This window comes from Oryzias latipes, chromosome 22 (genome assembly GCF_053564925.1).
Source record: "Oryzias latipes strain Hd-rR chromosome 22, Olatipes_Hd-rR_3.1".
Taxonomy (NCBI): Eukaryota; Metazoa; Chordata; class Actinopteri; order Beloniformes; family Adrianichthyidae; genus Oryzias; species Oryzias latipes.
The window spans coordinates 29,360,287-29,383,336 of NC_136258.1; the positions used below are offsets into that span (position 1 = coordinate 29,360,287).

At 45.7% G+C, this 23,050-nt stretch overlaps 5 protein-coding genes across 13 annotated transcripts in view; 3 read left to right on the forward strand and 2 right to left on the reverse strand.

The window, feature by feature from the left end:
- The window catches only part of lgals3a (lectin, galactoside binding soluble 3a), a 9,558-nt gene extending 2,981 nt beyond the window's left edge, over positions 1–6,577 (reverse strand). The window contains exons 1-2 of one of the 3 annotated variants that reach the window (XM_078941224.1): positions 6,553–6,577; positions 30–47 (exon numbers count right to left, since the gene is read on the reverse strand). In XM_078941224.1, the coding sequence (XP_078797350.1) occupies positions 30–44 (15 nt within the window). In that variant the 5' untranslated portion in view covers positions 45–47; positions 6,553–6,577. Of the gene's footprint in view, positions 1–29; positions 48–458; positions 586–6,552 lie in introns of those variants that run through there. The other 2 variants (XM_004082078.5, XM_011490051.4) reach the window with 2 other exon arrangements.
- Positions 595–6,435, forward strand: gmfb (glia maturation factor, beta). The gene is made up of 8 exons (XM_023951708.2): positions 595–636; positions 932–1,078; positions 2,163–2,259; positions 2,849–2,898; positions 2,973–3,022; positions 3,866–3,948; positions 4,023–4,096; positions 4,617–6,435. Exons 1-8 carry the CDS (start codon positions 610–612, stop codon positions 4,686–4,688), a joined length of 600 nt encoding a protein of 199 aa, XP_023807476.2. The 5' UTR covers positions 595–609; the 3' UTR covers positions 4,689–6,435.
- Positions 6,430–10,723, forward strand: cnih1 (cornichon family member 1). Its single transcript, XM_004082076.5, has 5 exons — positions 6,430–6,710; positions 7,577–7,645; positions 9,009–9,121; positions 9,202–9,345; positions 10,098–10,723. The coding sequence occupies exons 1-5, from the start codon at positions 6,630–6,632 to the stop codon at positions 10,123–10,125; spliced, it is 435 nt and encodes a 144-aa protein (XP_004082124.1). The 5' UTR covers positions 6,430–6,629; the 3' UTR covers positions 10,126–10,723.
- On the reverse strand, positions 10,696–16,434 carry cdkn3 (cyclin dependent kinase inhibitor 3). Of its 4 annotated transcripts, none has more exons than XM_011490049.4 (8): positions 16,304–16,434; positions 14,490–14,572; positions 14,363–14,418; positions 14,232–14,276; positions 13,115–13,337; positions 12,688–12,719; positions 12,510–12,613; positions 10,696–11,340 (listed from the first exon to the last, which is right to left on the reverse strand). In XM_011490049.4, the coding sequence occupies exons 2-8, from the start codon at positions 14,567–14,569 to the stop codon at positions 11,251–11,253; spliced, it is 630 nt and encodes a 209-aa protein (XP_011488351.1). In that variant the 5' UTR covers positions 14,570–14,572; positions 16,304–16,434; the 3' UTR covers positions 10,696–11,250. The 4 variants fall into 4 exon arrangements, with proteins under 4 accessions (XP_011488351.1, XP_011488352.1, XP_004082123.1 ...); XM_011490050.4 differs by lacking the exon at positions 16,304–16,434 and adding an exon at positions 14,881–15,004; XM_004082075.5 differs by lacking the exon at positions 16,304–16,434 and adding an exon at positions 14,822–14,938.
- si:ch211-67f24.7 (uncharacterized) lies at positions 15,015–23,013 on the forward strand. 4 transcript variants are annotated; one of them, XM_078941217.1, is made up of 14 exons: positions 15,018–15,149; positions 15,984–16,154; positions 16,220–16,384; positions 16,457–16,539; positions 17,268–17,389; positions 17,465–17,585; positions 18,705–18,843; positions 18,923–19,027; positions 19,099–19,182; positions 19,510–19,655; positions 19,734–19,814; positions 19,883–20,534; positions 22,356–22,462; positions 22,541–23,013. In XM_078941217.1, exons 2-14 carry the CDS (start codon positions 16,113–16,115, stop codon positions 22,605–22,607), a joined length of 1,914 nt encoding a protein of 637 aa, XP_078797343.1. In that variant the 5' UTR covers positions 15,018–15,149; positions 15,984–16,112; the 3' UTR covers positions 22,608–23,013. The 4 variants fall into 4 exon arrangements, with proteins under 4 accessions (XP_078797342.1, XP_078797343.1, XP_023807425.1 ...); XM_078941216.1 differs by having other exon boundaries at positions 15,015–15,149; positions 16,110–16,154; positions 16,220–16,539; XM_023951657.2 differs by having other exon boundaries at positions 16,220–16,539.
- The last annotated feature ends 37 nt before the right edge of the window (positions 23,014–23,050 follow it).

Sequence of the window (23,050 nt, forward strand, 5' to 3'; positions counted from 1 at the left end):
GGAATCATGAGGGAATTCTTTGAACTCACAGAGAAATCTGCCATGATCTGCAAGAAAAGAAGAAACAGAAGCGGTCAGTTTGACTTGACATCTTTTCAGTATCAACCACTGAACATTACAGACTAAGAAGAGCCACAGAGGCTCGGATCAAATGTTTCCATCCTCTCATTCTGACGCACAGAGGAATTCAGACGAAGTCCAAATACCTCAGCAGAACAACTGCGACATCACTTTAACACGTTTATACTGACCGCATTCACTATACACAGAATATTTATAACAAAAAAGCTCTTAAAAATGCCAACACTGTTAGAGTCTAACAGCAGCTGTGAGTAAAAAACTTAATAGTTGCTTCTCGACCACTAGCCAACAGTCGCTAACTAACTGCTGGTAAACATTCGTTTAATCTGACTTTTTCTCCATCTAAAGCGAGAAGCGCCTAAAGTTGAGTTTTATACCTTACTGGAAGTAACGCTGATCCCAGAGGGAGAACAAAAGCTGGAAAGCGACGATTTATCCAGCCGTGGAAACCAGGAGAACAGCAGTGAAAGCTAGCGTTAGCTTCCAAAACTCAAAACTCCTAAAAGACGATGCGCATGCGCCGGACTGATGACGTATGAGATCACAGAGGCGGAAGTAAGTGTGCAGCAGGCAGCAGCTGTCATGGAAACAAACAACACATACCTCTCACATTTAACATCTATTCTCTATTTCCTTACAATCTGAATCCTATAGTGCGTTTGTGAATTAACTTAATATTAAGTGTTCCTGCGCTCCCCATAAGTTTAGTAAACAAACAAGAAAGTTTGTCCATTTTAAAATTAACCTGATTAATTTTTTTTCATGATAACACGTTTTTATGTATTAAAAATCTGTATAAAACCTGAAAATGTGATTTCATGTGACATATTTATTGACTGTTGTCATTTAGAAGGGGTTTAGTGAGCAGAGTGAGGCGGGAAGGAGGGGCGTCTGTCTGGAATTGCGCCGCTCCGAGCCGTCCGTCAGTCAGCCTCCCTGCCGTTCAAAACCGCAGCTACAGCTTCTCGGGATTTCTTTGTTAAACTCCGTGACCATGGTAGGTTATTCTGCTTCCGCTGTTTTCACTTCTGCGACCCAACGGACAAGATCAAACAAAAGAGAAGTTTTTTATTTATTTATTTTGTAGTCTTTTATTTGTTTTTTATAGGAGGGAGCGCGATCGTAGGTGGTTTAGCGTTAGCCTGCTAGCCTAGCATCACTTCCACCCTTTGCTATCAAGCGCACTAAGATGGAAATGGCTCTACTTCCGCCTAGTGCCTTCAAATTAAAAGGACGCAACTCTAACAGTCAATTCTTTTTCATTGTACTTGAAAAGTAAGCCATTAAAGATCAATGGTAACCTATTTTATTCTAATTTGGCATCACTGACTTGACTGAAAATATATTGTTTCTTTTTATGCACAAAGTTGTCTACGGTTCTTTGAAATATAAAGGCATCAAAGGAACCATTATTTTGAAGGTTCGTCCGTGTGATTTCCTGTCGGTGTGTATTTTCAGCTTGATTCCTAGCATGGATGTGTTTGAACAAGTCTGTCTGCAGCTTCGTGCTAACTCCTCATGTTCTACCGACATTTCCCTCCTTCTTCCTGCCCGGGTGTCACGACAACTTCGCTCCGCGCGCCCTCCCGACACCGGGGCGGTAATCCTGTACCCGTTCACCTGCGTTCTGATGCTCCCGGTTGGAGTCAGAGGCGGAAGGGACAGATTTAGCCAGAAAATGAATAAACTTTCATTTTAGAGTGCCGTTTGTCCATAAAACCCACATTTCTCAGACATTTTTCCTCCTAATCTGAGAAGATCTCAGAGAAATCCAGACTCCATGATCTGTTTAGGAAGGAGCAGACCTCCAGTCTGTCTGCTGGAGTTCTGTAGAACTTTTCTGGAAGGTCAGAATCCACCGAACAGCAGATTGGCGATTCCTTTCTCTCTAAATTAAAATGAAAACAGTCATGTGACGTTTGGAAGCTCCACTTCCCTAAAAGGTCACGTGATCAGATCCTACCTGCCTCCCGAGCTCCTCCTGGAAGGCAGGTAAGGATCTGATCTCCTCCTCCTTCTGAGCTCCTCCTGGAAGGAGGCGTTAGGAGCAGCTGGAGCTCATGTGCTTCTCTCCTCCTCAGAGCGAGTCTCTGGTGGTTTGTGACGTGGATGAAGATCTGGTGAAGAAGCTGCGGCAGTTTCGCTTCCGGAAGGAGACCAACAACGCGGCCATCGTCAGTGAGTCCCGCCGCCCTCACCCAGATCTCTGCAGAGTTACATGAAGCGTGGGGGGTTTAAATTATAGTGTGAGTCTCTCCACCACCCCCAGCCTCACATGGAGCTGCAGGGACTCGATGTTCATCGACGTTCGGCTCCTCTCAGCGCGCTGAACTGAAAATGGGGGTGGGGGGGCATTATGGAGGGTAACTGGAGCACGAAAAGAGAACAAACACCCTTCATCAAAACCGAATAGCTGCGACTGACGTTCAGCCCGGAAAATCCAGTTTTAGTGGCTTTAAATGCAGCGTTTATGGGTGGAGGAGGGTGGAGGCCACAACGGTTTTCTTGGCAGGAGGGGAGGTCTGTCTGCGAGGAGGAGGAGGAGAACCCAGGAACGTAGTCAAAACTCAGAGCTGACTAGAAGTCAGTGGAGTGTCTGAAGGACAGGCGGGCGGCGCAGCGGGCGGGCGGCGAGAGGGCGGGCGGCGCAGCGGCCCTGGGTCCTCCTGTCTGAAGCAGAAGCTCCTCTCTCCAGAGCTCACTGAACATTCAGTTGTTGCTCCTCAGATTGTGTCTTTTCCAAACTGACTGGTTGATTTCCCTGCAGTGAAGATCGATAAGGACAGACAGCTGGTCATTCTGGACGAGGAGCACGAGGTGAGTCCTCGTCTCCGGTGGTCCCGCTTCTCTCACGGGAGCAGAAAACCGAGCCGCCCTCTTCTGTCTTTCAGGACATTTCTCCAGATGATCTGAAGGACGAGCTTCCCGAGCGCCAGCCCAGATATCCTTTTGATAAATGATGAAGCTGTGGAGAAGCGTCTTCGTCCTTTTGGAGCGTCGTCTTTTGATGCCTAAACGGTCCGCACGCCGTCATCCACAGAGTCGAAGCACAGAATGGGATTTTTAAAGAAGAGTTTTGATAAATATGAACATATTTATGCTGAAAAAAATTATTTTCCAACTGGCTTTGCCTCCTGACTCTGCCGATGTGAAACATCTGAGGTTTCTCAAAAGGGAGCAGCCCTCACCCTCACACTCCCACCTCCATGCCCTAAACAGAAGTTGTTTGTGCTCCTGTGCAGTAAACCTGCTCAAAGTCTGTTGGGTACGGTGGCCCTGAAGGACAAATCACTCAGCACGAAAAACAAAGATTTTTAAAAAAGCAAAACAAAAGAAACCACTTTTCGTTTTAGGAAACAAAATCCCATTAAAACATTTTTGAAAACTAAATTAATTTCCAGAAATCAACATGAAAAGTTAAAAAATGAAACAATAGGAAACTGGTACTTTTCCACTTTCTTATTTTGGTGGAATTTTATTTTGATGTTTTTCCTCTTTGTTTTGCTTTTTTCTTTTATGTGTTAAATGTGTTTTTGCATTGAATAGTTTGTTCATTTGAACTTCAGGGCCACCGTAGTTAGAGTCCAAATGTTTGAGGAATTTTCAGAGTATTCCTCGGCCCTCATCGGGCCTCGGAGCGTTTGTCCGGAGGTTTTGGGAAGAATCCAGATTGAATTCAGACCTTCTGGTCCTGTTTCCACTCGTCCATCAGAACTGCATTTCCCATCATCCATCAGAACTGCTTTTCCCATCGCTGTGTGACGGTGTCCTTAGCGCTCTGAACGTTCATCGTCTACAGCTACAAGTACCAGCACGATGACGGCCGGGTGTCGTACCCGCTCTGCTTCATCTTCTCCAGCCCTGTGGGTAAGACGGCTCTCCCGCCGCACGTTCGAGTCCACAGCGGCGCTTTGGCACTTCTTCTGTGTTTTTTTTTTCAGGCTGCAGACCCGAGCAGCAGATGATGTACGCCGGCAGCAAGAACAAGCTGGTGCAGACGGTGGAACTCACTAAGGTCAGTGACCTTTGACGAGGGAAAGCAGGAAGTGAACATCCTGACCTCGCGTCGACCCGCTCGGCTTCCTGTGCTCGCCACAACGTTCCTCACAGGCTTAACCGGAAGAAGAATTCACCGTCAATCTGTTTGGATCGTTCCAGGACGGAGTGTGTGTGTGTGTGTGTGTGTGGGGGGGGGGGGGGGGGGGGGGGGGCGCTGTCACGTTGTTCGTTTAATTAATAGAGAAAATGTCTTTTATCTTATTTATGTAAACATTTAATTTAAACGGGATGAAACACTGCATCTTTATGTTTCACATACATACAAGCACACAAAAAAATGTGACTTAAATTTTGTAATATTTACCAATAGTCCCTCCTACAATTCAGAGGTGAATTTTTAATGAACTCCTGGCGCTCTGCAGAAACTACGTCCTAAAACGGCACAGGTTTTTGGGGGGATTTTGGCTGAAAACGGCAGAATCCACGCTGTGAAAGTTGATCAGACGATGAAACAAACTCTTCGTCTTTTGTTTCAGGTGTTCGAGATCAGAAACACAGAGGACCTGACAGAGGAGTGGCTCCGGGAGAAACTGGGCTTCTTCCGCTAACGCGGCGGCCTCAGGCGGAGGTTTGGGGTGTGAGGAGGCTCCAGCCCAGCCCATCTTCATCGTCTTCTTCCTCTCCTCTTCACCTGTGGAAGCGGCCGTGCGGGGCGGTCTGCGGCTCGGTCCGGGTTCTGCAGTCGCGGTTCCGACACGGCTCTGTTTTTGTCTCATGTGCCAGTGACGTATCCGTACCGACGAGCGCTCCCGATCCCGACGTCGGTCCATCTCCATCCTCTCTGTGGAGAATTTTAAAGCTTAGTAACGTTTTTCGGATCTCCTTGGTTCTGTTTGGTTCTGTAGAGGAAGTCCCGCCTTTCTTCGGTTTCTTTTGATGTTCTGTCGTTTCTGGTCTGAACGGTGTCTCTCCTTCAGCACGTTACTCTGCCTGTCTGCTTCCCGCTGTGACTCTTCCAGGAACTTTAATCCCGACTAAACATTCCAGACGTTTCCGCTCGAGTCGGCGGTGGCGAGCGTTTTCCCCGTCAGTCATCATTTCTGCTGTTAATGAATGTGGTGCCGAGTCTGCATGCTAGGGCCCTCGGCTGCTCAAGAATGTGACAAGAACCGTTTTCTGTACAGAACAGGGTTCGACCATCGGAGGTTTCCCGCGTCCGGCGCCGCAGCTGCTCGTACCTCGTGCCATTATTCAAAGTCCTCAGAGCAGCCTGCGAGCGCAGTTGGTCTCTTCCACTCTCAGCGGCGCTGAGTCAGCACTTTGACAGGAAGCACACGGCATCGAAAAGCCTCGGAAACGGCGACGACGCAGAACGTAGAAAAAGTCCTTCAGATCTAAGATTCTTTGGTTCACTTTCACTCAGGCTCAAACTTCAGATTAGCGACCCACATCATGATACTTCCACCGTTGCTGCCGTTAAACTGCTGATCCATTTTCTTTGTGACACCTTTTTGTTTTTTTCCTTTTGGAAAAAACATAAAGGCTTCTTTGTTAATCTGAGGCTTGTAGAATCTGAGATGCAGGAAACATTTAGCTCCACATACAGATTTTCAAAACAAAAGCTGGGGGTGGGGGTTGTTTTGTTTTTGCACAAAATGAAACATTTTCAAAATAAAATGAGACATTAAAAGCAACAAACTGAAATCAGCCTGAAAAATTTAAGCTAATTTTTATGTTTTAAAGCCAAGACTTCTCCCTGCATGTGGATCTGAGTTAAACAACAGAAATCTCTTTTATAGAAATTACATCTTTGTTGAATGAAACTTCTCGTCATCATTTACTGAAACAGAAACGTCCAGATTTGCACTGTTACTCTGATGTCTCATAGATTCTATTTGTCACTTTACACCTAAATTGTACTAACATTTAGGTTTTTACACAAAGAACTAAATCTTTCTGAAATTTAGCTGCTGTAAAACACAGAAGAAAAAAATCAGATTGAGTAACATTGCATCAAATCTAAAATAAACACTACATTTGCTAATTTAACCTTTTATTGTTTCTGGTCTTTTTGAATATAAACTGTTTTAAATTTGAGGTGGAAAAGACATTCTAGTTTGTCTCTTCAGTGCTGTCACTCTGCTCATCCTCATTCAGTCTGCTTGATCTGGATAAGTGTTCTCTTTGGTCCAATGCCGATTCTGGTTCCTTTTATTCAAAAAATAAAAAAAACAGCTGACATGACTATCAAAACCTGTCTGATGGCATCAATGAAACTTGAGATGTTTGTATTTTTCCATACTTTATAAAAGTGCTTAGTGTCCTGTTGTCCAAATAAAAAGCCAGTGATGTTGACCACCTGCTCTTATTTTACATTTTGATGTTATGATTGCCAGAATATAACTGTGTATTGCATGCTATGCCAATGACAGCCGCCAGATGGCAGCAGTGCGGTCACATGGCGCGGCTCACCTGAACAATGACAGGAGAAGAAGACCCGTTGCTGCGGCTGCTGCCTGCATCATCCTCCGAACGAAGCAGCAGAAATCATGGCGTTCACATTCGCGGCCTTTTGTTATATGCTTGCTCTGCTGCTAACGGCGGCGCTTATCTTCTTCGCCATTTGGCATGTAAGTACACGTCCAGCCCCGTGGACGCGCCTAGACCTTGTAAACGCCGTGAACAACTGAAGAATGAATGTGGGACCCTGTCGTTCTGAGTCAACACATCCTAAGATCCGCTATCATGCTAACGTCTGGACACGTTTACGCCAAATCTAAACTTTTACTTAATCGATTATTAGGTTTAAGTAATCATAAACATGTGTGGTATGTTTTGTTTATAAAATAGTTTAACTGAAACCACAATATTTCTGACAGAAAAGACGGAAAGTGGTAAAGTTAGCATCTAGCCGGCTAGTTAGCATGTAGCATGCTACGCTAGCATCGACCCAGACGTTAGAAACTCGGCTTTTTGCGTCCAGATATTGTTTATTTTTTACTCAGACGGAATGTTGTAAAACAGTTTTCTTTTCTTTTGTTCAGACGTTATGCGGTGCGTTTGTCCTGGATATCGGATGTTGTTACTAAACCTAAAGGGACGTTTTCTGTAGAAAACGTTGGGAAATAACAGAAATAATATAGTTTGACTCATTCAGCTTTTACTCTTTATGAAGTTTTAGATGTTATTTCCTTAGTAATTACAGGAAGGAAAAAACGCCGCTGTGCCACAAATTCTGCCCTAAATTCCGATTTCCGTGTAGATAACGATGCTGTGTGTAAAAACAGATCAGAGTCCGGATTAAGTTTTTCTACTAGAAGGAATTCATGCTAGCAAGGCTAGCAGTTTGACTGAATGCAATTTGTAGAGAACATTTTTCAACTAATTTATTTGGTTTTAGTATTTTTGAATTCCCTTGAATGTCATTTTATTTGACCTAAAACAGTCCTGGACACGTTTTATACTTCATGACAGAATGTGTGTCTTGCTCCTTCAGATAATAGCATTTGACGAGCTGAAGACGGACTACAAGAATCCAATAGATCAGTGTAACACTTTAAATCCGGTAAGTGGCCCCCGTGGGGCCCCCGTGCACCCCTCCTGCCTCGGCATGCAGACGTGCTCTCTTTATTCTGTGACTTTTTCCACCGACCCGGTTGTTCTGCTGAATAAACCCAGCTGTGATGACTTCAGTGATCTTGTCGGCTGTCAAACTCTAACGCCTTTTTTTTTTTTTTTTTTTTTTTTTGCGACCTGCTTTATTCTTTAAACACCTTTTTGTGGCAAAAAGACAGTTGAAAAGGTCAAAAAGATTAAGAGGGTCAAAATTGCTTTGAAGGTTTGTACCCATCTTTGAAATGTTTGCTTGGTTCGGATCAGTCTGTCGTTTTGCACGGAGAAGTGTTTGCAAACGTCTTTTCAGTTAACTAACCAAGTTATTTAAGTTATTTCACTTTTCCTTTTCACTTATTTTTGTCTTTTTTTGAAGCAAGTTTGCTTTTCTACGATTTAAGTTTCAGATGTTATTTGAGTTCAGTCTGATAGTCGCATGGTTTTATAAATATTAGTATATTTGAATTTATTTCTCCTTTTTTTTGATCAAATACATGTTTTGGGCTTTCTAGGAGCCCTAAAGGTGCAGCTGTTAACTGAAACGACTTGCAAATGCTGGCAGCATGCATGTCGTCTGTAGTGGCCCCCCCATCTGCATAGACGCTGACGGGATCACAGAATCTCTGTTTGGAGGCCCGGTTCGTGATTTTTGGACTCTGAGGCGTTTGAGCTGCAGGCTGAGCGGCTCTGGTGTCGGTTGGACCGCGTTTGCACCGCCTGCGGTTCAGGGCAGATGGCGGCTCAACCCGATCTCAGCATTATTCCTGGATACTGATTGGTTGCCAGTCTCCTTAGTGGGAGGGGCTAGTCTGATTAAAAGCGGTCGTCTCTTCAGGTTAATCTGGTCTGCAGCCTTTTTTCCGCTTCGCTCGTGTTTTTTGGCGGTATCTGCTCACCACGGCCCCTCCCTCCCTCCCTCCCCCCTGCGCTTCACCTGTCCATCTGTCGGTTTGCCCCGCCCTCTGCATGGCTTCCATGTGGTGCCTCCATCTGCCCGGCTGACCCCCCCACACCAGCCCAACCCCGGCAGTCTGCTGCTGCGGCATGGCCCCGCCCCCTCACAGAGCGGGTCGTTTCAGATGGAGGTGGTAGTTTTCCTTCCTGTGCTCAGGTGTGCATGGCTTAGAACCGGGGGGGTGGGGGGGTGGGGGTGTTAGTTCGACTCTGGAGATCCAGACTTTGTTCTCTCTGATTTTTGGAGGCGTCTTGCGGATTTTTTTTTTATAAACGTCTTGCTCGATGATCCCACATCCTAACCACCCTGGAGTTCTGGTTCTCGGCTCTGAAGTTCTTGAGCGTTTGACCTTCTGTTCCAGCTGGTGCTGCCCGAGTACCTCATCCACTTCTTCTTCTGCGTGATGTTCTTCTGCGCCGCAGAGTGGCTCACGCTCTTCCTCAACCTACCGCTGCTGGCGTATCACGTGTGGAGGTAGGTGAAAACATTTCAGCTGGTCCTCCCGCTCGCCCCGCCCCCTCGTAACCCTGCCACCGCCCTCGGTTTCTCCGCAGGTACATGAGCAGACCCGTGATGAGCTGCCCGGGACTCTACGACCCCACCACCATCATGAACGCAGACATCCTGGCCTACTGTCAAAAGGAGGGCTGGTGCAAGCTGGCCTTCTACCTGCTGTCCTTCTTCTACTACCTTTACGGGTACGTCTCCGTGTCGGAGCCCCCACCAGCCCGCTCTCAGGTCCAACCAGAACTTTTTGTTCTTTGGACTCAAACTGAGAGAAAACACTTTTCGTTTAATTTTATTCCTTCAAGTTTGACTTTTGTTCAGTTAGATTTTGTCAGAGAATCTAAACTTTACATTAAACTATTGATCTGTCGTTAAGCTGAAACGAACTTAAATCATTTGAAGTTTTTTTCTTTTTTCGTCTCGTTTTCAGAGCCAGAAATGTCGTAACTAACATTTAGGGTTAGGGTGGCGTTTGTAATCAGATTACTTTCAGGCCACAACCCAACAGACAGTCTGGTCATTGACTCGACATTGAAACTGAACACTTCTGCTGCGTAACTTTCGGTGACCTCTGACCCCAGGAAAATGTCAATGTCTCTTCAGATTAAAACTTCTTCCTAAGGATTTTGATTAATTGATTGACGCCTCGGGCGTCGAAGATACTTTGGGGAAACTATTGGACATAAAATTGGTAGATCTTGAACGGCGTCAGCTTTTGCGAGCTCGCCAAAGGGGCGTTCCCCTATCGCTCGCACATTTTTACCAGGATATTGTGAAAGTTTAATCCATGGATCGTTGGCTCGAGGTGTGAACTAAAGGACAAACTTAACATTTAAGGGATGGAGGTTTATTGCTGAGAAATGAGAAAACTTAGCAGAACATTTGGATCAGACTGAAAGTCACGAATCACCTCTGAGGCTGAAGTCTGACGTTCTGCCCACAGGATGATCTACGTTCTGGTGAGCTCCTAAAACGGGTCGACCCGCACGACCAGAAGCAAAGATCCGGTGCTGGAAGACTGAACCCGCTGGGCCTCGCGGCTCGGCGATGACCTGGACTCGGCGCAGGCCGTCACCCCCTGAAACATTCTGGCTCTTCACCGACACGTCTGCTCCTCACGGTTCTGCAGAACCGCTCATGGAAGACATCTGAATGGACCCCCCCACACACACACACTTTTTTATTGGTTGTTTTTGATCCGCTTGAGATTTAAATAAAGTTTTTCATCCGTCATCAGGACGGCGAGCTGATTCGTTGCCGCCGAAGACTCAGCTGGTATTTCTGACGGGGGGGGGGGCACGTGGACAGAGACGTTTGTTTACTCATCATGTAATCTGTGACTCCAGATTATTGGATTACGTCTGCAGACAAAGGTCGAGTTTAACTTTGACCTTTGGATTTCAAACATTTCCTCCTATTTATTCCTAGTTTTTAATTTAGAGGATTGTGTTTCTGCCCCGAACACTCCAATGATGTCATTTGTGGGTGTGGCCAGACTTTCACTGTTTGTCATTTCTGTCATGTAGATTCATTTCCCCGTGTCGCATTAAAACATTTATTTCAATCTAATCATGTTTTCACTCTGAGGTCTGGGTTTCACACATGAACACACGACGTCTGAGAGAAAAAGTTCACATTTTCAGTCGAAATGAAGACAGAAAACCGGCGTAACCCTTGTGCTATCCTAGGCACTTTAACATTGGGTCATCTAGACCCACTAGACAGTGCTCTGAACCTTTTTTCTTCAATGATTTGTGATCTTCACTGGTGTCCATGGATTACATGAAATCTTTCCACCTTTATCCACCTTTGTCATGGTAGGGAGAACACGTCAATGGAAGGGGGGGTCATAGTATAGGACAAGGGTTAAATGACACAAATGTAAAAAAAGAGTTTTGTGTTTGACCTGCAGAAGAAAGAAAAGACGAAAGCAGACGGTTAAGCTGAAAGCTGCAGAAGAAGAAAACGAGAAAAATGAAACCGGAAAAAAACTTTTTTCCATCATTGATTTTAAGAGAAAATATATTAAAGGATTTGATTTAAAGTGCAACTCAGAGAGGAAAGGACTTGTGAGGAATGGCAGGAGACGTCCTGGATCAGCGGGACACCGGGCGCTCCGTGGAAGCGTCTCCGCTCTCCCCGCGCGCCGCCAACTTCTCTCGAAACTCGTGGAGAAAGTTGTACTGCTGCAGAAGAAAAAAAGGAATAAAAATCAGGATTCTATTCCTTCATTCCCAGAATCAAAGACTGAAAACCATTTGGAAAAGTCCTGAAGTTCTATCAGACGCATCAAGGGGGCGCTGTTGTCTGAAGGAACAGGACAGGAAAGGTTTTTCTAATCTTTGTTTTTGGAGCTTTAACCATTGTACTATCCTATGGGGTCAAGATGACCATTAGCACTTTAACATTGGGAGTTGGGTCATCTAGACCCACTAGACAGTGCTCTGAACCTTTTTTCTTCAATGATTTGTGATCTTCACTGGTGTCCATGGATTACATGAAATCTTTCCACCTTTATCCACCTTTGTCATGGTAGGGGGAACATGTCAATGTAAGGATCGGGTCATCTGGACCCCATAGGATAGCACAAGGGCTAGTGAGCATCAGTGCTCACTGGTTTTTCGCAGAGACTTCTGGGAAACTTCTAGGGCTCTGCATTTTGGAATTGTAGATTCAGACATCCCTATAAAGTGGCGAAGGCGCTACATGGTAAAGGAATTGGGACACAACCTTCGACTTTTCCAACAGTTTGATTCTCTTCTATGCTGATGATATCCGACTCTACATTTCACGTTTACTTAGTGTCCACTAAACGGGAGGCAGTGTACTTGAATAATAATAATCGGCTGCAGCTCACCGCTCCCCCAGTGGAGGGATGGGTCAAATGCGGAAACGAATTTCCCATTGTGGGATAAATAAAATAAAATAAAATCCTCCTTTTTTATCATTATATTGTAAAATGTCCTCATTTAGTCTAAAAAGAGTATTCACTTTGTCTACTTCCTACAATTAGATGGACTGCAGTAGTATGTTTAATAAAATAAAGTGTAGTACTTTTTAAACTAAGAAGCAGCTTTTAGTTCCTGCCGTTGATGCTTTGAAGCCTCATCTTTAGCTAAAATAGTCAGATTTGACGCATTTCTAAATCCTTTAGATGTTCATATTCTTTATGTTTCTAAACTTTAAACTACAAAAAAGTGTTGACATTTTTTTTGGTTAAACTAATTAATCTTTTGCTTCACTTTAGGTAAAAAGCTGGACACAAACGATTTATTGTTTTATTTATTTCTGCATGAATAAATGTATTTAAGGTCATTTTCTTAGTTTCCTGCAGACAGAAGAGGAGCGTCCTCACCTTCACGGTCTGGATGGCTCCTCTTCCTCGCAGCTCCCTGAGGAGCTTGATGGCGTCGCTCGCCGTCATGGTAACGGAGAGCTGAAGCAGCAAACAAGCTGCGACTGAGGAGGAGAGGACAGCGTGAAGGAGGAGGAGGAGGCGTCCGGACTTCAAAACACAAAGTTTGGCTTCTCACTCAGAGCGGATCGTCCCAGACCTCCAAAGCAGCTGGAACAGAAGAACGGCTGAGGTCATCCGAGGTTCAAACCAGTTTCTGATCTGGAGCCAAAACTGGATTTAAACGGCAGAATTCATGAAGAAAACTGGAAAACTGTGGAAAAGTCTGAATTTGCGCCTCATTTCTGTACATTGTTCAATTCTACTTTAGCTACAAATAAAAAATACTTTTTAAAAACACTAAACATTGGAGAAAGAAGGAATTAGTCTGAGAGAATAAGTCTGGACTGAAGACGAGCAAAAGCAGCTGAGGGTCAAAAATCCTAAAAGATTTGGAAAATTGAATTTCTAAAGAAAACGTTCAGGAAACAGATCTGAGTGGAGCTTTGCTGAGCTACACACTCAGACGTCGCAGCGTTTTCATCGATTGTAGCACGAAGACTCACTGGATCAGCGTCTTCCTGCCGCCCTCCAGGTGGCGCTGCAGCTCGTCCAGGATCCGGCAGCACTGCTCCAGCTCCGGCGCCTCTCCGTCGGGGATGGGCCAGTGCTGCACCGTGAGGCCTCGCCGCTCGTACGCCTCCAGCAGGGTGGGGACTCGGTACCTGCTGAGCTCCCCTCTGGTGCAGAAAACAAGCACATCCTGCACCCCCTGGTTGTGAAGCTCCTCTGAGGAGGAGGAGGAGGTGGAGGAGGGTCAGAGCACAGAGAAGATCAACCGAAGGTCTTTTAGGAACAAACTATGGAAAGAACCAAAGATCTATCTACAACAATCCTGATCCTGATTAGAGCTTCAAACGCATAAAAGGTCAAAGGTTCAAGACAAACAGTAGGAAAAATTAGAGTCAGATTGAGGAGGATTTATAACGTTCTCATGACTGTGAGGCATCAAAGACGTAGCTTCAGACAGAATTAGGAGCTGCTGAAGTCCAGAATGTCACAATCCTGTTCCTCCGATTGTCTGGTGGCGTTCCTCAGGGATCAAAGTCTGGACCTCAGACGTTTTCATTCGTTCAACGTTTCTAAAACTTTGGTTTTGGTTTTATAAATGTCTGAAAGTAAAGAGAATCTGTCCTGAAGTTCCAGGAAACGTCAGTTCCGGATTGGTCAGATGATCACACCTGCCAGCCGCTCGTCAATACGCGACTTTAAAACGTAAACATTTTTCTAATTTGTGTCTCTTTCTTAAGATTTGCCTGTTTTTAGTCGCTCTTCGTCGTTCTCAGGTGAGCTCTCACACCTGCCAAAGGAAGCAAACTCTCAGAGGAAGCGACCTCAAGGTCGCTCTCTAGAATAAAAGCAGATCGGCGGTTTGGAAAACATTTTATCTTAAAAAGATCAGAACAAGAAGAACTTTGAAAAGACGAATAAATTTGCTTTTTTTTTTCCAGAGTTTAGGGTTTGAAACCAAACAGGTTTAAAGTTCAGGTGAAAAACATCTTTTTAACGCGTGGCATGAGTTCAAACCTGCACATCTTTCTAAAGGACATTTCCTACGCGGTTGGAAACATGAAGGATTGTTTGCATTACGAGTCAGAAGAAAACGCCGGTTGTGAGACTCACCAACGTCTCTCTGCAGATCCCTGCGGATGTTTTTGTATTTGCAGCCTGGAATCCAGAGAAAAACAGTAAGTTATTTCCCTCTGCTTATTAACAATGTGAAACAGAACTACACCTGGTGGAATCCTGTTTACCTGGAAGTCCACATATTCCAAGGAACTGTGAAGACTCGACCGCAGACAGAGGTAACCTTAAAGCACAACACAGCTGTGAATGATGGACGGAGGATCTGAACGGATTAAAAAAAATCCCTTTCCATACCAAGAAATGTGCAGAGGAGTCAGATCTTCATCTCCCACATCCTCATCCTCAGATGAAGAGTCAAACTCATTTGTTCTCATTTCCTGAAACAAACACATGAAGAGAAAGTTTGTTAAAATATTACTGATCCAGAATGCTCTATTTTTTTAAAGACAGGTTATTAGTAGTTTAAAAGTGTTTAAATGTGCTGCCAAAGAAACTTCTTTAAAAAACGTACTTGATAATATTTTTCAACCCACGTGAGGACAAATCACAAATGTCTACTTTAGTCATTAAAGTAACTTAAATCAAATAAAATAAACGGATGGGATTGTCTGTAAAGCTAAACTAACCTCATATTCAGCTTCAAATAGAATCAGAAATGGTTTATTTATCAGCTCGTTCTCCTCACCTCGCTGTGTTTTTTTCCTCTTTGGTCTTTTTTGACAGCGATAGTTTGAAAATGGTATCGTCCAATAGGATTGGAGGGTTTATAAACCCCGCCTACTCTGTAAACAAAATGATTAAAGGTGCGTTCGATCCTTTTCCGGAGTTGTCGAGGCGGGCGGCGTGAGGAAAGATAATGATTTGTTCGACGTCGGAAGCAAGAAAAGGTGCGTTTCTTTTTGTCCCGCGTGGGAGCCTGAATGCTGCTAGAGAGGAGCTTTTCATTTGACAAAAGTAAGTATTTTCAGAAGTTTTTTTGAACTTTAAAATGACAAAAAATAGAATAAAAATAAAAAAGAAGCGGCCGTTTACAGTGCCACTCTGTGATGACGTCACTATTCTAATAAACACCAGTCTGTTTATTAATGTTAATCACATGTGACATTAAATTAAAATATTACTGTTTCTATTAATTAAAAAAGACCTTATTAATATCAGATTTATAAAAATAAAATAAATACAGTTATGATTATGAAGACCAGAAAACAGTGACTTTTTATGAAGCAGAATCAATCCTACAAATCATAATTAATGTAATTCATTTTGCACTAAAATGATGTTATTGAGTCCAATAAAGGCTTTTTAATGTCCAAACCTCCGTTTTAAATGTAGAAATATGACATTAGCAGAACATAATTAATTATCTTGTTGAAGTTTTCTTCAAAATCAAACGAGTCCTGATAATGTTGGTCTGCAGCGGGGGGGGGGGTTGTTTTTCTGTGGGGACACGGTCGTGTCACGAATCCTCTGCAGGAACCTGCTGTCCACTCAGAGCAGCAGAGCCGGCCCCCCAGGACCAAACCAGGGTTTTCCCAGCAGACTTTTCTGCTTTTTCTGAACATTTTAGGAGGAAATCTGACAAAACTGATGAGCGTCTTTGAGACGGCGAGTTTGATTATGAGTTCATCATTCATCGGTCAATCCTCGTTAAAATGCAAACACGTTTTCTAGAACATAAATGTAAACGAAAGCGGCAAACTGCACATCCTGCATGGGGGGGGTTGCATGCTGCCCGTCCTTCTGGCTGGTGACTCATAAGGAGGAGTCTCGGCGCTCGTTTCCCTGCAGGTTCAGGGCCGCCGTGCCACTTCCTCAGCAGAGCGCTGCTGGCAGGAGCAACACCTGAGCAGGTAACGGCGCTCAAACAGCAGAAGCCTTTCCGATCAGGACGGCGCCGTTTGTGTCTCTCTGCATATCATGAAGCCTCAGGAGGCCCGCCTCGTCCACGAAATCTCAAAGGTAAGGAGCCCGAGCAAAACAAAGTGCAAACGCGGCAGACGGTCTCTGAATGCCGCCTCTTCCAGCTGCAGAGCGCGGTCGGCGAGCTGAAGGCGGGCTTCGGCAGCGCCCTGCTGGAGCTGGGTCAGATCCAGCACGGAGACCTGTACCTGAGGGAGGAGCTGCAGGAGAGCCGCAGGAGCTGCCGCGACAAGGCTCTTCGCCTGGAGGCGCTGGTGGAGGCGCTGCGGGTGAGACGCTCCGTCCGACGGCCCCCGCTGTGGCGAGGAGGCCAGTCCGGTAACAGATGTGGTCACTTCCAGGAGGAGCTGGAGGCGATGAGGAGTCAGGTCCTGCAGCTGCACAGCAGCAGAGCTCAGCCGGAGGCAAAGAAACAAACACAAAGGTAAAAAAAAACCTTTTTATGAGCTTCATGGATGCTCTGACATCAGGAATCTTCATCGCTCGTTTCTTCAGCCTCACAGATATGGAGTGATATTGATGCCACCAAGTTTCACACTAAACGTTCTAATTCGAAAATATTAAATTTTTGCCTTAAAAACATTTTTTTTACAAATGTTGGCAGCTGTTTCACGCTAAACTGAAAATTATGAGAGCAAAATCAAAAACAGGAAAACAGTGAGATGAGACACAACGCATTTAAAAACAGTGTTGCAAACTAAAAAAAAACCTTTTTAAAGCAAAAAAAAAAATTTTTTTTTTTAAATGTTTGTGAAGGCTACAGAGCCCCTAAAGGGACATTGAAGAAAAAAAACAATTGAAGTGGAACAAAATAAATAAATAAGTAGTTTGCTCCCGTTACTATCTGGTGAGCACCAGTTCGTTTTTTTGTTTGTTTTTACTTCAATTGTTTTTTCTTTCCGTTTATTTTTTTTCCCAATGGCCCTTCAGGGGCTCCGTAGAAACAAAAAACAAAAAGTGAAAGCAAATTTTTAATATTTTCATTTACAACTGAGAAAGTTTTGTTTGCAACGTGGTGCCATAGAAATCACTCCACACCCAGAAACTCCTGCTTTGGAGTCAAACATGAGAAGTTTCATCCAAACGTGTGGAATTGAACCGACAGACCCAGAAATGGCGGCTGACGTTTGACAGTTTCCGTCTGATGTCCAGCTGTGATCCGGCAGGTGAGGACCGCGCAGGTGTGGCCGCGCCTCCCGTCCGCCCCTCCAGAGGGAAACTGCTCCTCCGCTGTTTCCTGCAGGGCCTAAAAGCCGGGCTGAGTGAGGGCACAGGTCAGACCCCCCCCCAAAAAAAAGTGGAATTAAACAAACGTGGGACGGTTTCACCAACATCACCTGCTGTTGCAGACGCTCGACACCAGGTGGCGATGCAGCTGCTGCACTCGGAGTGGGAGTACGTGTCCACGCTGAACCAACTGTACGACCGGTACCGGACCCCCCCGGCCCACCAGCTGATGGGGGAGCCAAAGTGAGTGAAGGGGGGGCATGCATGTGTGTGGTTTAGGGGCGGGGCTAATTTTGCTATTTTTTTTTTTAGTATTTCTCATCTGAAATTGATTGTTTACGTCTGTGATAACCGTGTTTTGTTTATGACTCGATGCCTCCTGATGGAATGCAGTTCTCATATCTATGAGTTTGTAACCAAACAACACGAAGGATTCTAGTAACTGTCAGAACAAAGTCTGTAAAGTCATTACTTCATCTTATTCATAATAGATTACAAAGCAATGGAATCAAACCTCCCTTCTTAGAGGTGATCATTAATGAAACCCTCATAAAAGATGAAAAAACGCAACAATAAATCACTAACTGTAACCTTTAAACAAAACGTCTTCTGGAACTTTAGTACAAACAATAGACGCGACAAAGAAAGCTTTTATTTTCTGTTCATCTAAAACCGAAACATTAAAACATTTCTTTCATCGTTTAAAAACATTCTGGACCGATGTTCATAATTGGCTGTTTTTAATATTCCCTCTCTTCTTTATGGAATCCTGGACCTGGAAGTTTCTGATGTCAATCTTATGATTTTGTGGAAACACTTTTTTATTTATGTACATGGAAACACATCTTTGTTTAGTAGCTTTTTTATTTAGTTTTTCTGATTATTTTAAGTGTCTCAAACAAAAACAAGAAAACTACAGTAATGTATCAAACCTATTGTTATTTTAAATTGTTGCCTTTCCTATTTTTATTTTGTTGGATTTTTGTACGCGCATTTCAAATGTTTGCTCACCCTATCTTGGTTTGAATATGAATTGAAAAAAATCTGAAATAGATTGAAATAATTTAAATGAAATCAGAAACATTACAAAACATTAACAAAACTGCTGTTATCTTGTATTTATGTTTTTGTCATCACTAGAAAAATATAACTTTTTCTTGGTTTTTGTGTAAACATAATTTTTCTCTGATTAAAAATCTTAACTCTAAATCAAATTGAATTTTTTAAGAGGTTTTTTTTTTCACATTTTTTTAAAATATTAGTCTTTTCCTTCATCGCTTTTTTTTGTTTATATCGAGAAGCCCTGCCGCCCCCTGGTGTTTGGCGGCGGTATGACACTCAGCTGGTTTCTCTGTCATGCAGTCAGACGTACGTGAAGCTGCTGGAGCAGCTTCTGCAGCGACACCTCCTCTTCAGGAACACGCTGCAGGAGCGCCTCTCCACCCAACACTGGAAGTCTCTGGTTGGAGACATCCTGGTGCAGCTCATCGGTCAGAACGACGTAAGGCGACGTCTCCTCGCGTGGCGCCGGTGCGGCCGGTTTCAAACGGTGCTCAGAGCGGCTCTTTTCTGATGTCCAGACAGCTTTTGCAAACGCGTACCTGAGCTACACCTCCACCCTGGCCTCCTTCCTGTCCCTGGAGCTCAGCAGACCAAAGCAGGCGGAGAAACGTCAGACAGAGCAGGTACCTCCTCTGATCCGTCCGTGCAGAGAGGATCTTTGAAGACATGCAGACGCAGCGTTTCTGTCCTTCAGACAGAGGAGGAGGAGGAGCTGAAGCTTCTCTCGCTGCTGCTGGCGCCGGTCACTCGGATACACAGTTACCTGAGTCACATCCAGGTGAGTCTGCATCCACCTGTTCACTCCATCATTTCTCCGTCCGTCCATGGCGTCTCGGAGGATCAGAAACAAAATTCCGTTTTGCAGATTCGCCTTTAAAACAGAAAATCTGGAACCTGTTCATGTGAAGTTGTAGTTGTGGAACGTCAGATGTTCCAAACTGGGATCGGACTTTCCCGGTAAAGAAGAACATTCTGGCTCTTTGAGTTTAAATGGACGCAAACAGAGATCTTAAACGAGGATCCGGGGTTTCAGGAAACACGGCTTTCATTTTAAGCTCCAGTTCCTCAGATCTGAAGAGAACGTGGTCTTTGTTTGGACCTGCAGAACCTGCTGCAGTGGACCGGCAAAGAGCATCCAGACTGCAGCCTCCTGCTGGGGTCGGAGCGCGCGCTCAGGACCACCCTGTCCCGCTGTCATGTGATCCTGGAGGAGGAGGTCCGGTGGGAGGAGGACGAGGAGGCGGGACAGAGGCGAGGAACCACGGAAACCTTTTTCTCTTCTTCCTCTGCAGCCGTTCTGCTGTAACTGATGGACGTTTGTCTTTGCAGCTCCTGCGACGCTGCAGCGTCTGCAGACTTTCGTTACGGAGATCAGGTGACCAGAGGCGAGCCCAACGCTGCCGCTTACAGGTGCGTGTTGCCACGGTGACTACAGGTCAACAGATCCCATCAATGATCATATCTGGTCTTCTCTCCAGAGAAGGGAAGGCGGCTGCCAGCGACGGCCGTCTCTCCATGCGGCTGGAGTGCTGGTCCTGCAGCCCGGTGCGCAGGAAGGGCTGCAGGGGGGAGGAGGAGGCGGCGCTGGCGCCTCGCCGCTGCGCTCATGCATGCTGCGCTCAGCTCACTCCTGACCCTGCAGGCTGGGGGGAGAACAGCGACTCGGGTCAGGGCACCTTTAGCCAGCGCACCGCCAAATGCATCAATGAGCTGGAGGCGTCCCGGACAAACCCCGGCCCGGATGACGGAGAGACCGACCCCGAGGACACCTCTGCCTTCGACTACTCCTCCGTCACCTCCTGCAGCCCCGATGGCACCCTTCGCAGGGAGGTGGAGGAGAGCATCAGCGGGGAGTACGAGGAGGAGGAGGACAGCCAGGTGCCGGTGCTGCTGAAGCCCTCCGGCTGCCAGCCGCCGGCCAAGGAGGCGGCGAGAGAGAAGACGGTCTGTCTGAGATGGCAGATTCCCAGACAGACCCCCCATCCCCCCCTCGGGTACCCCACCGCGGACGGGCCGCCGCCGTGCCTCCTCAGTTCCTTTGGGAAGAGGTTGGTCAGCGTCCGGAAGGGGTCGCCGCCTCTGCACCTCAAAAGTGCCTTCAGGCCCATCTGGGACGATCCAACCAAACAGGTGCGCACCAGTTCTGGTTCAGAACCCGAACGGGCTTGTGGTTCTGGACCAGAACTGAAAATCCTCTCAGCTCAGAATTAGTTTATTTCAGTTAAATTCTATTCACAGCGTGCTTCCCAGAGAGCAACACTTCCTGGTTGCAGCCTCCTTAACCCTTGTGCCATCTTAGGCACTTTACATTTGGGTCATCTAGACCAGTGTTTTTCAACTAGTGTGCCGTGGGAAATTACCCTCATTAATCATTCACTGATCTAAAAACATTTTCGTTTGCGGGAAAGTCCCGCCCCTTTACCTGTCTCCGCCAATCATTGTTGAAGGCTTGATCACATGTCAGCAGTCTGACCAATCAGAAGTGGTTAAAGTCTTCACTTCCTTGTTCTTAATTCTGCTCATAAATTCTCTCAGTTCCAACAAAAATACCAGCTAAAGCTCGTCTTTAGCGGTGTAGCTTTCCACAGAGTCCGGTGTCAGACCGTGTCAGACCATGAACAAAACAATGAAGCTCACAGACGCGAGTCTTTCTGCCCTTTTTCGGCAGTTTTCACACTACATCTCCCATGATGCATTGGCTTAAAGGGCCAGTGTCCCAGCGCACAATGAGTGCGCGTGAAATGTCTAGAAACCTCAACGGACAAACAAACAGTTTCTAAATTTTCTAATTTAACTTTTATTTCATCTCTTAGAAAAAACAGCCGCAACTTCCTGCTTTTTTGGCCACAATTATCACAAAATGCACGTGAGATTGCGGGGGGGGGGGGAGGGGGCTGTCGATCAATAGAGACCATGAATTTCTGCTTATTTTTTTTTTTTTTGGATGCTGGTGTGCCGCGGGATTTTTGTCAAGGTTAAAGTGTGCCGTGGCTCAAAAAAGGTTGAAAAACACTGATCTAGACCCACTAGACAGTGCTCTGAACCTTTTTTCTTCAATGATTTGTGATCTTCACTGGTGTCCATGGATTACATGAAATCTTTCCACCTTTATCCACCTTTGTCATGGTAGGGAGAACATGTCAATGTAAGGGGGGGGTCATCTAAGATAGCACAAGGGTTGAGAAAATGGAAGAGCCGCTGGCTGCAGTTCACCAAGCAACCACTAGAGGGCGTAGCTACAAGCAAACTAATGTGAACATCTTTGACTTTCATTAAGCTGAATTTGCAACTAATTCAGGGGGCGTGGCCGTTTGATGGACAGGGGCACGTCCAGAACCTGCGTGAGTTCTAAGGAGCTTGGGCCTGGAAGGAACAATTTAGAAAGAAAATCCAATCACTTCTACGGAGCCGTCCGTTTTTGTCAAACGTTTGGAGCTCGGGCATCTAGTCCGGATGCCTTCTGGACGCCTCCCTGGAGAGGTGTTCAGAGGATGTCCCACTGGACGGAGGCCCCGGGGAAGACCCAGGACACGCTGGAGAGACTACGTCTCTCGGCTGGCCTGGGAACCCCTCGGGGTCCCCCCAGAGGAGTTGGAGGAAGTGGCCGGGGCGAGGAAGTCTGGGCATCCCTGCTTAGACTGCTGCCCCCGTGAACCGGTCCCGGATAAGCGGAGGAAGATGGATGGATGGTTTTGGAGCAAACATGGAGCCCTCAGACTTGTGGGCGGGGCTAAATGATTCTGGGGTCCATAATACCCCCCCACCCACCCCTGTCCGCTGTTTGTAGAATCTGCTCATTCGTTTTTTTACATTTGAATTTGGTTTTGTAACATTTCAGAGAAAAGTTCTGTTTAGTAACGGCAGCAAACGCTGTTTTTTGGGCAGCAGAACCCGTTTGGTTCTGGACTTCCAGACTGTCTGGAAGTTTCCTGAAATGCTGGTTTGTTGCAGCCGACGGACTCGGCCCCGGTGAAGGACGCCAGGCCGGGCTTTGTTCCGGTCCAAACGGCGAGCAGACAGAACTTCCACAGTGTGGGTTCCAGCAGGGACGACCTCAGGTGAGTTTCACCTGCCGGGTGGGGGGGTGGGGGGGATTTCTAACAGTAGAAGTGACCCGTCGACCCGCTGCTCTGCAGACCGGTTCTGACTCACCAGCGGGGCGGCGGCCTGTGGGACAGCGAGGACCCCTGCAGCACCGTTTGAACCCTCCTCCACTCAGAGGCATGATGGGAAACTGAAGAATCTGACCTTCATCCCGGCGACCTTTGACCTGCACGTTGTCATGGCAAACAGTCGGGGGGGGGGGGGGGGGGGCATAGCATCTTCTAGGAAACAAAAGACGTGTGACCCACACACACAGTCACAGGTTCAATTCCTTAAACCCTCAGACATAGTTCCCACTTAGACTTAAATGTATATTTTACTTTTTTTTTTTAAAACAGATTTTACTTAAAATTCTGTTTGTTAGAATATTTCATTTTTATCTAAACATGCAAGTTTTTTCAATACATTGAATTTTGGATGAAAAAAAAGAACTTTGTGTTTATTTATAGACTGAGATTTCAAAATAAAATAAAATATTCCAACGGAAACCCTTTTAGGACAAAAAGACTTGACTGGTTTCAGATGATTAATTCAGTTACTGA

Coding starts and splice junctions, on each gene's coding strand:
- gmfb (XM_023951708.2), top strand. CDS start 610: ATGACGTATGAGATCACAGAGGCGGAA. Junction 1,079..2,162: donor TGTTAAACTCCGTGACCATG/GTAGGTTATTCT, acceptor TCTCCTCCTCAG/AGCGAGTCTCTGGTGGTTTG. Junction 3,023..3,865: donor CTTCCCGAGCGCCAGCCCAG/ATATCCTTTTGA, acceptor AGCGCTCTGAAC/GTTCATCGTCTACAGCTACA.
- cnih1 (XM_004082076.5), top strand. CDS start 6,630: ATGGCGTTCACATTCGCGGCCTTTTGTTATATGCTTGCTCTGCTGCTA. Junction 6,711..7,576: donor TCTTCTTCGCCATTTGGCAT/GTAAGTACACGT, acceptor TTGCTCCTTCAG/ATAATAGCATTTGACGAGCT. Junction 7,646..9,008: donor AGTGTAACACTTTAAATCCG/GTAAGTGGCCCC, acceptor CTTCTGTTCCAG/CTGGTGCTGCCCGAGTACCT.
- cdkn3 (XM_011490049.4), bottom strand. CDS start 14,569: ATGAGAACAAATGAGTTTGACTCTTCATCTGAGGATGAGGATGTGGGA. Junction 12,614..12,687: donor TCTGGGACGATCCGCTCTGA/GTGAGAAGCCAA, acceptor TCTCCTCCTCAG/TCGCAGCTTGTTTGCTGCTT. Junction 11,341..12,509: donor GAGCCATCCAGACCGTGAAG/GTGAGGACGCTC, acceptor TTTCTTCTGCAG/CAGTACAACTTTCTCCACGA.
- si:ch211-67f24.7 (XM_078941216.1), top strand. CDS start 16,113: ATGAAGCCTCAGGAGGCCCGCCTCGTCCACGAAATCTCAAAG. Junction 17,586..18,704: donor CAGCTGATGGGGGAGCCAAA/GTGAGTGAAGGG, acceptor TCTGTCATGCAG/TCAGACGTACGTGAAGCTGC. Junction 22,463..22,540: donor TCCAGCAGGGACGACCTCAG/GTGAGTTTCACC, acceptor GCTGCTCTGCAG/ACCGGTTCTGACTCACCAGC.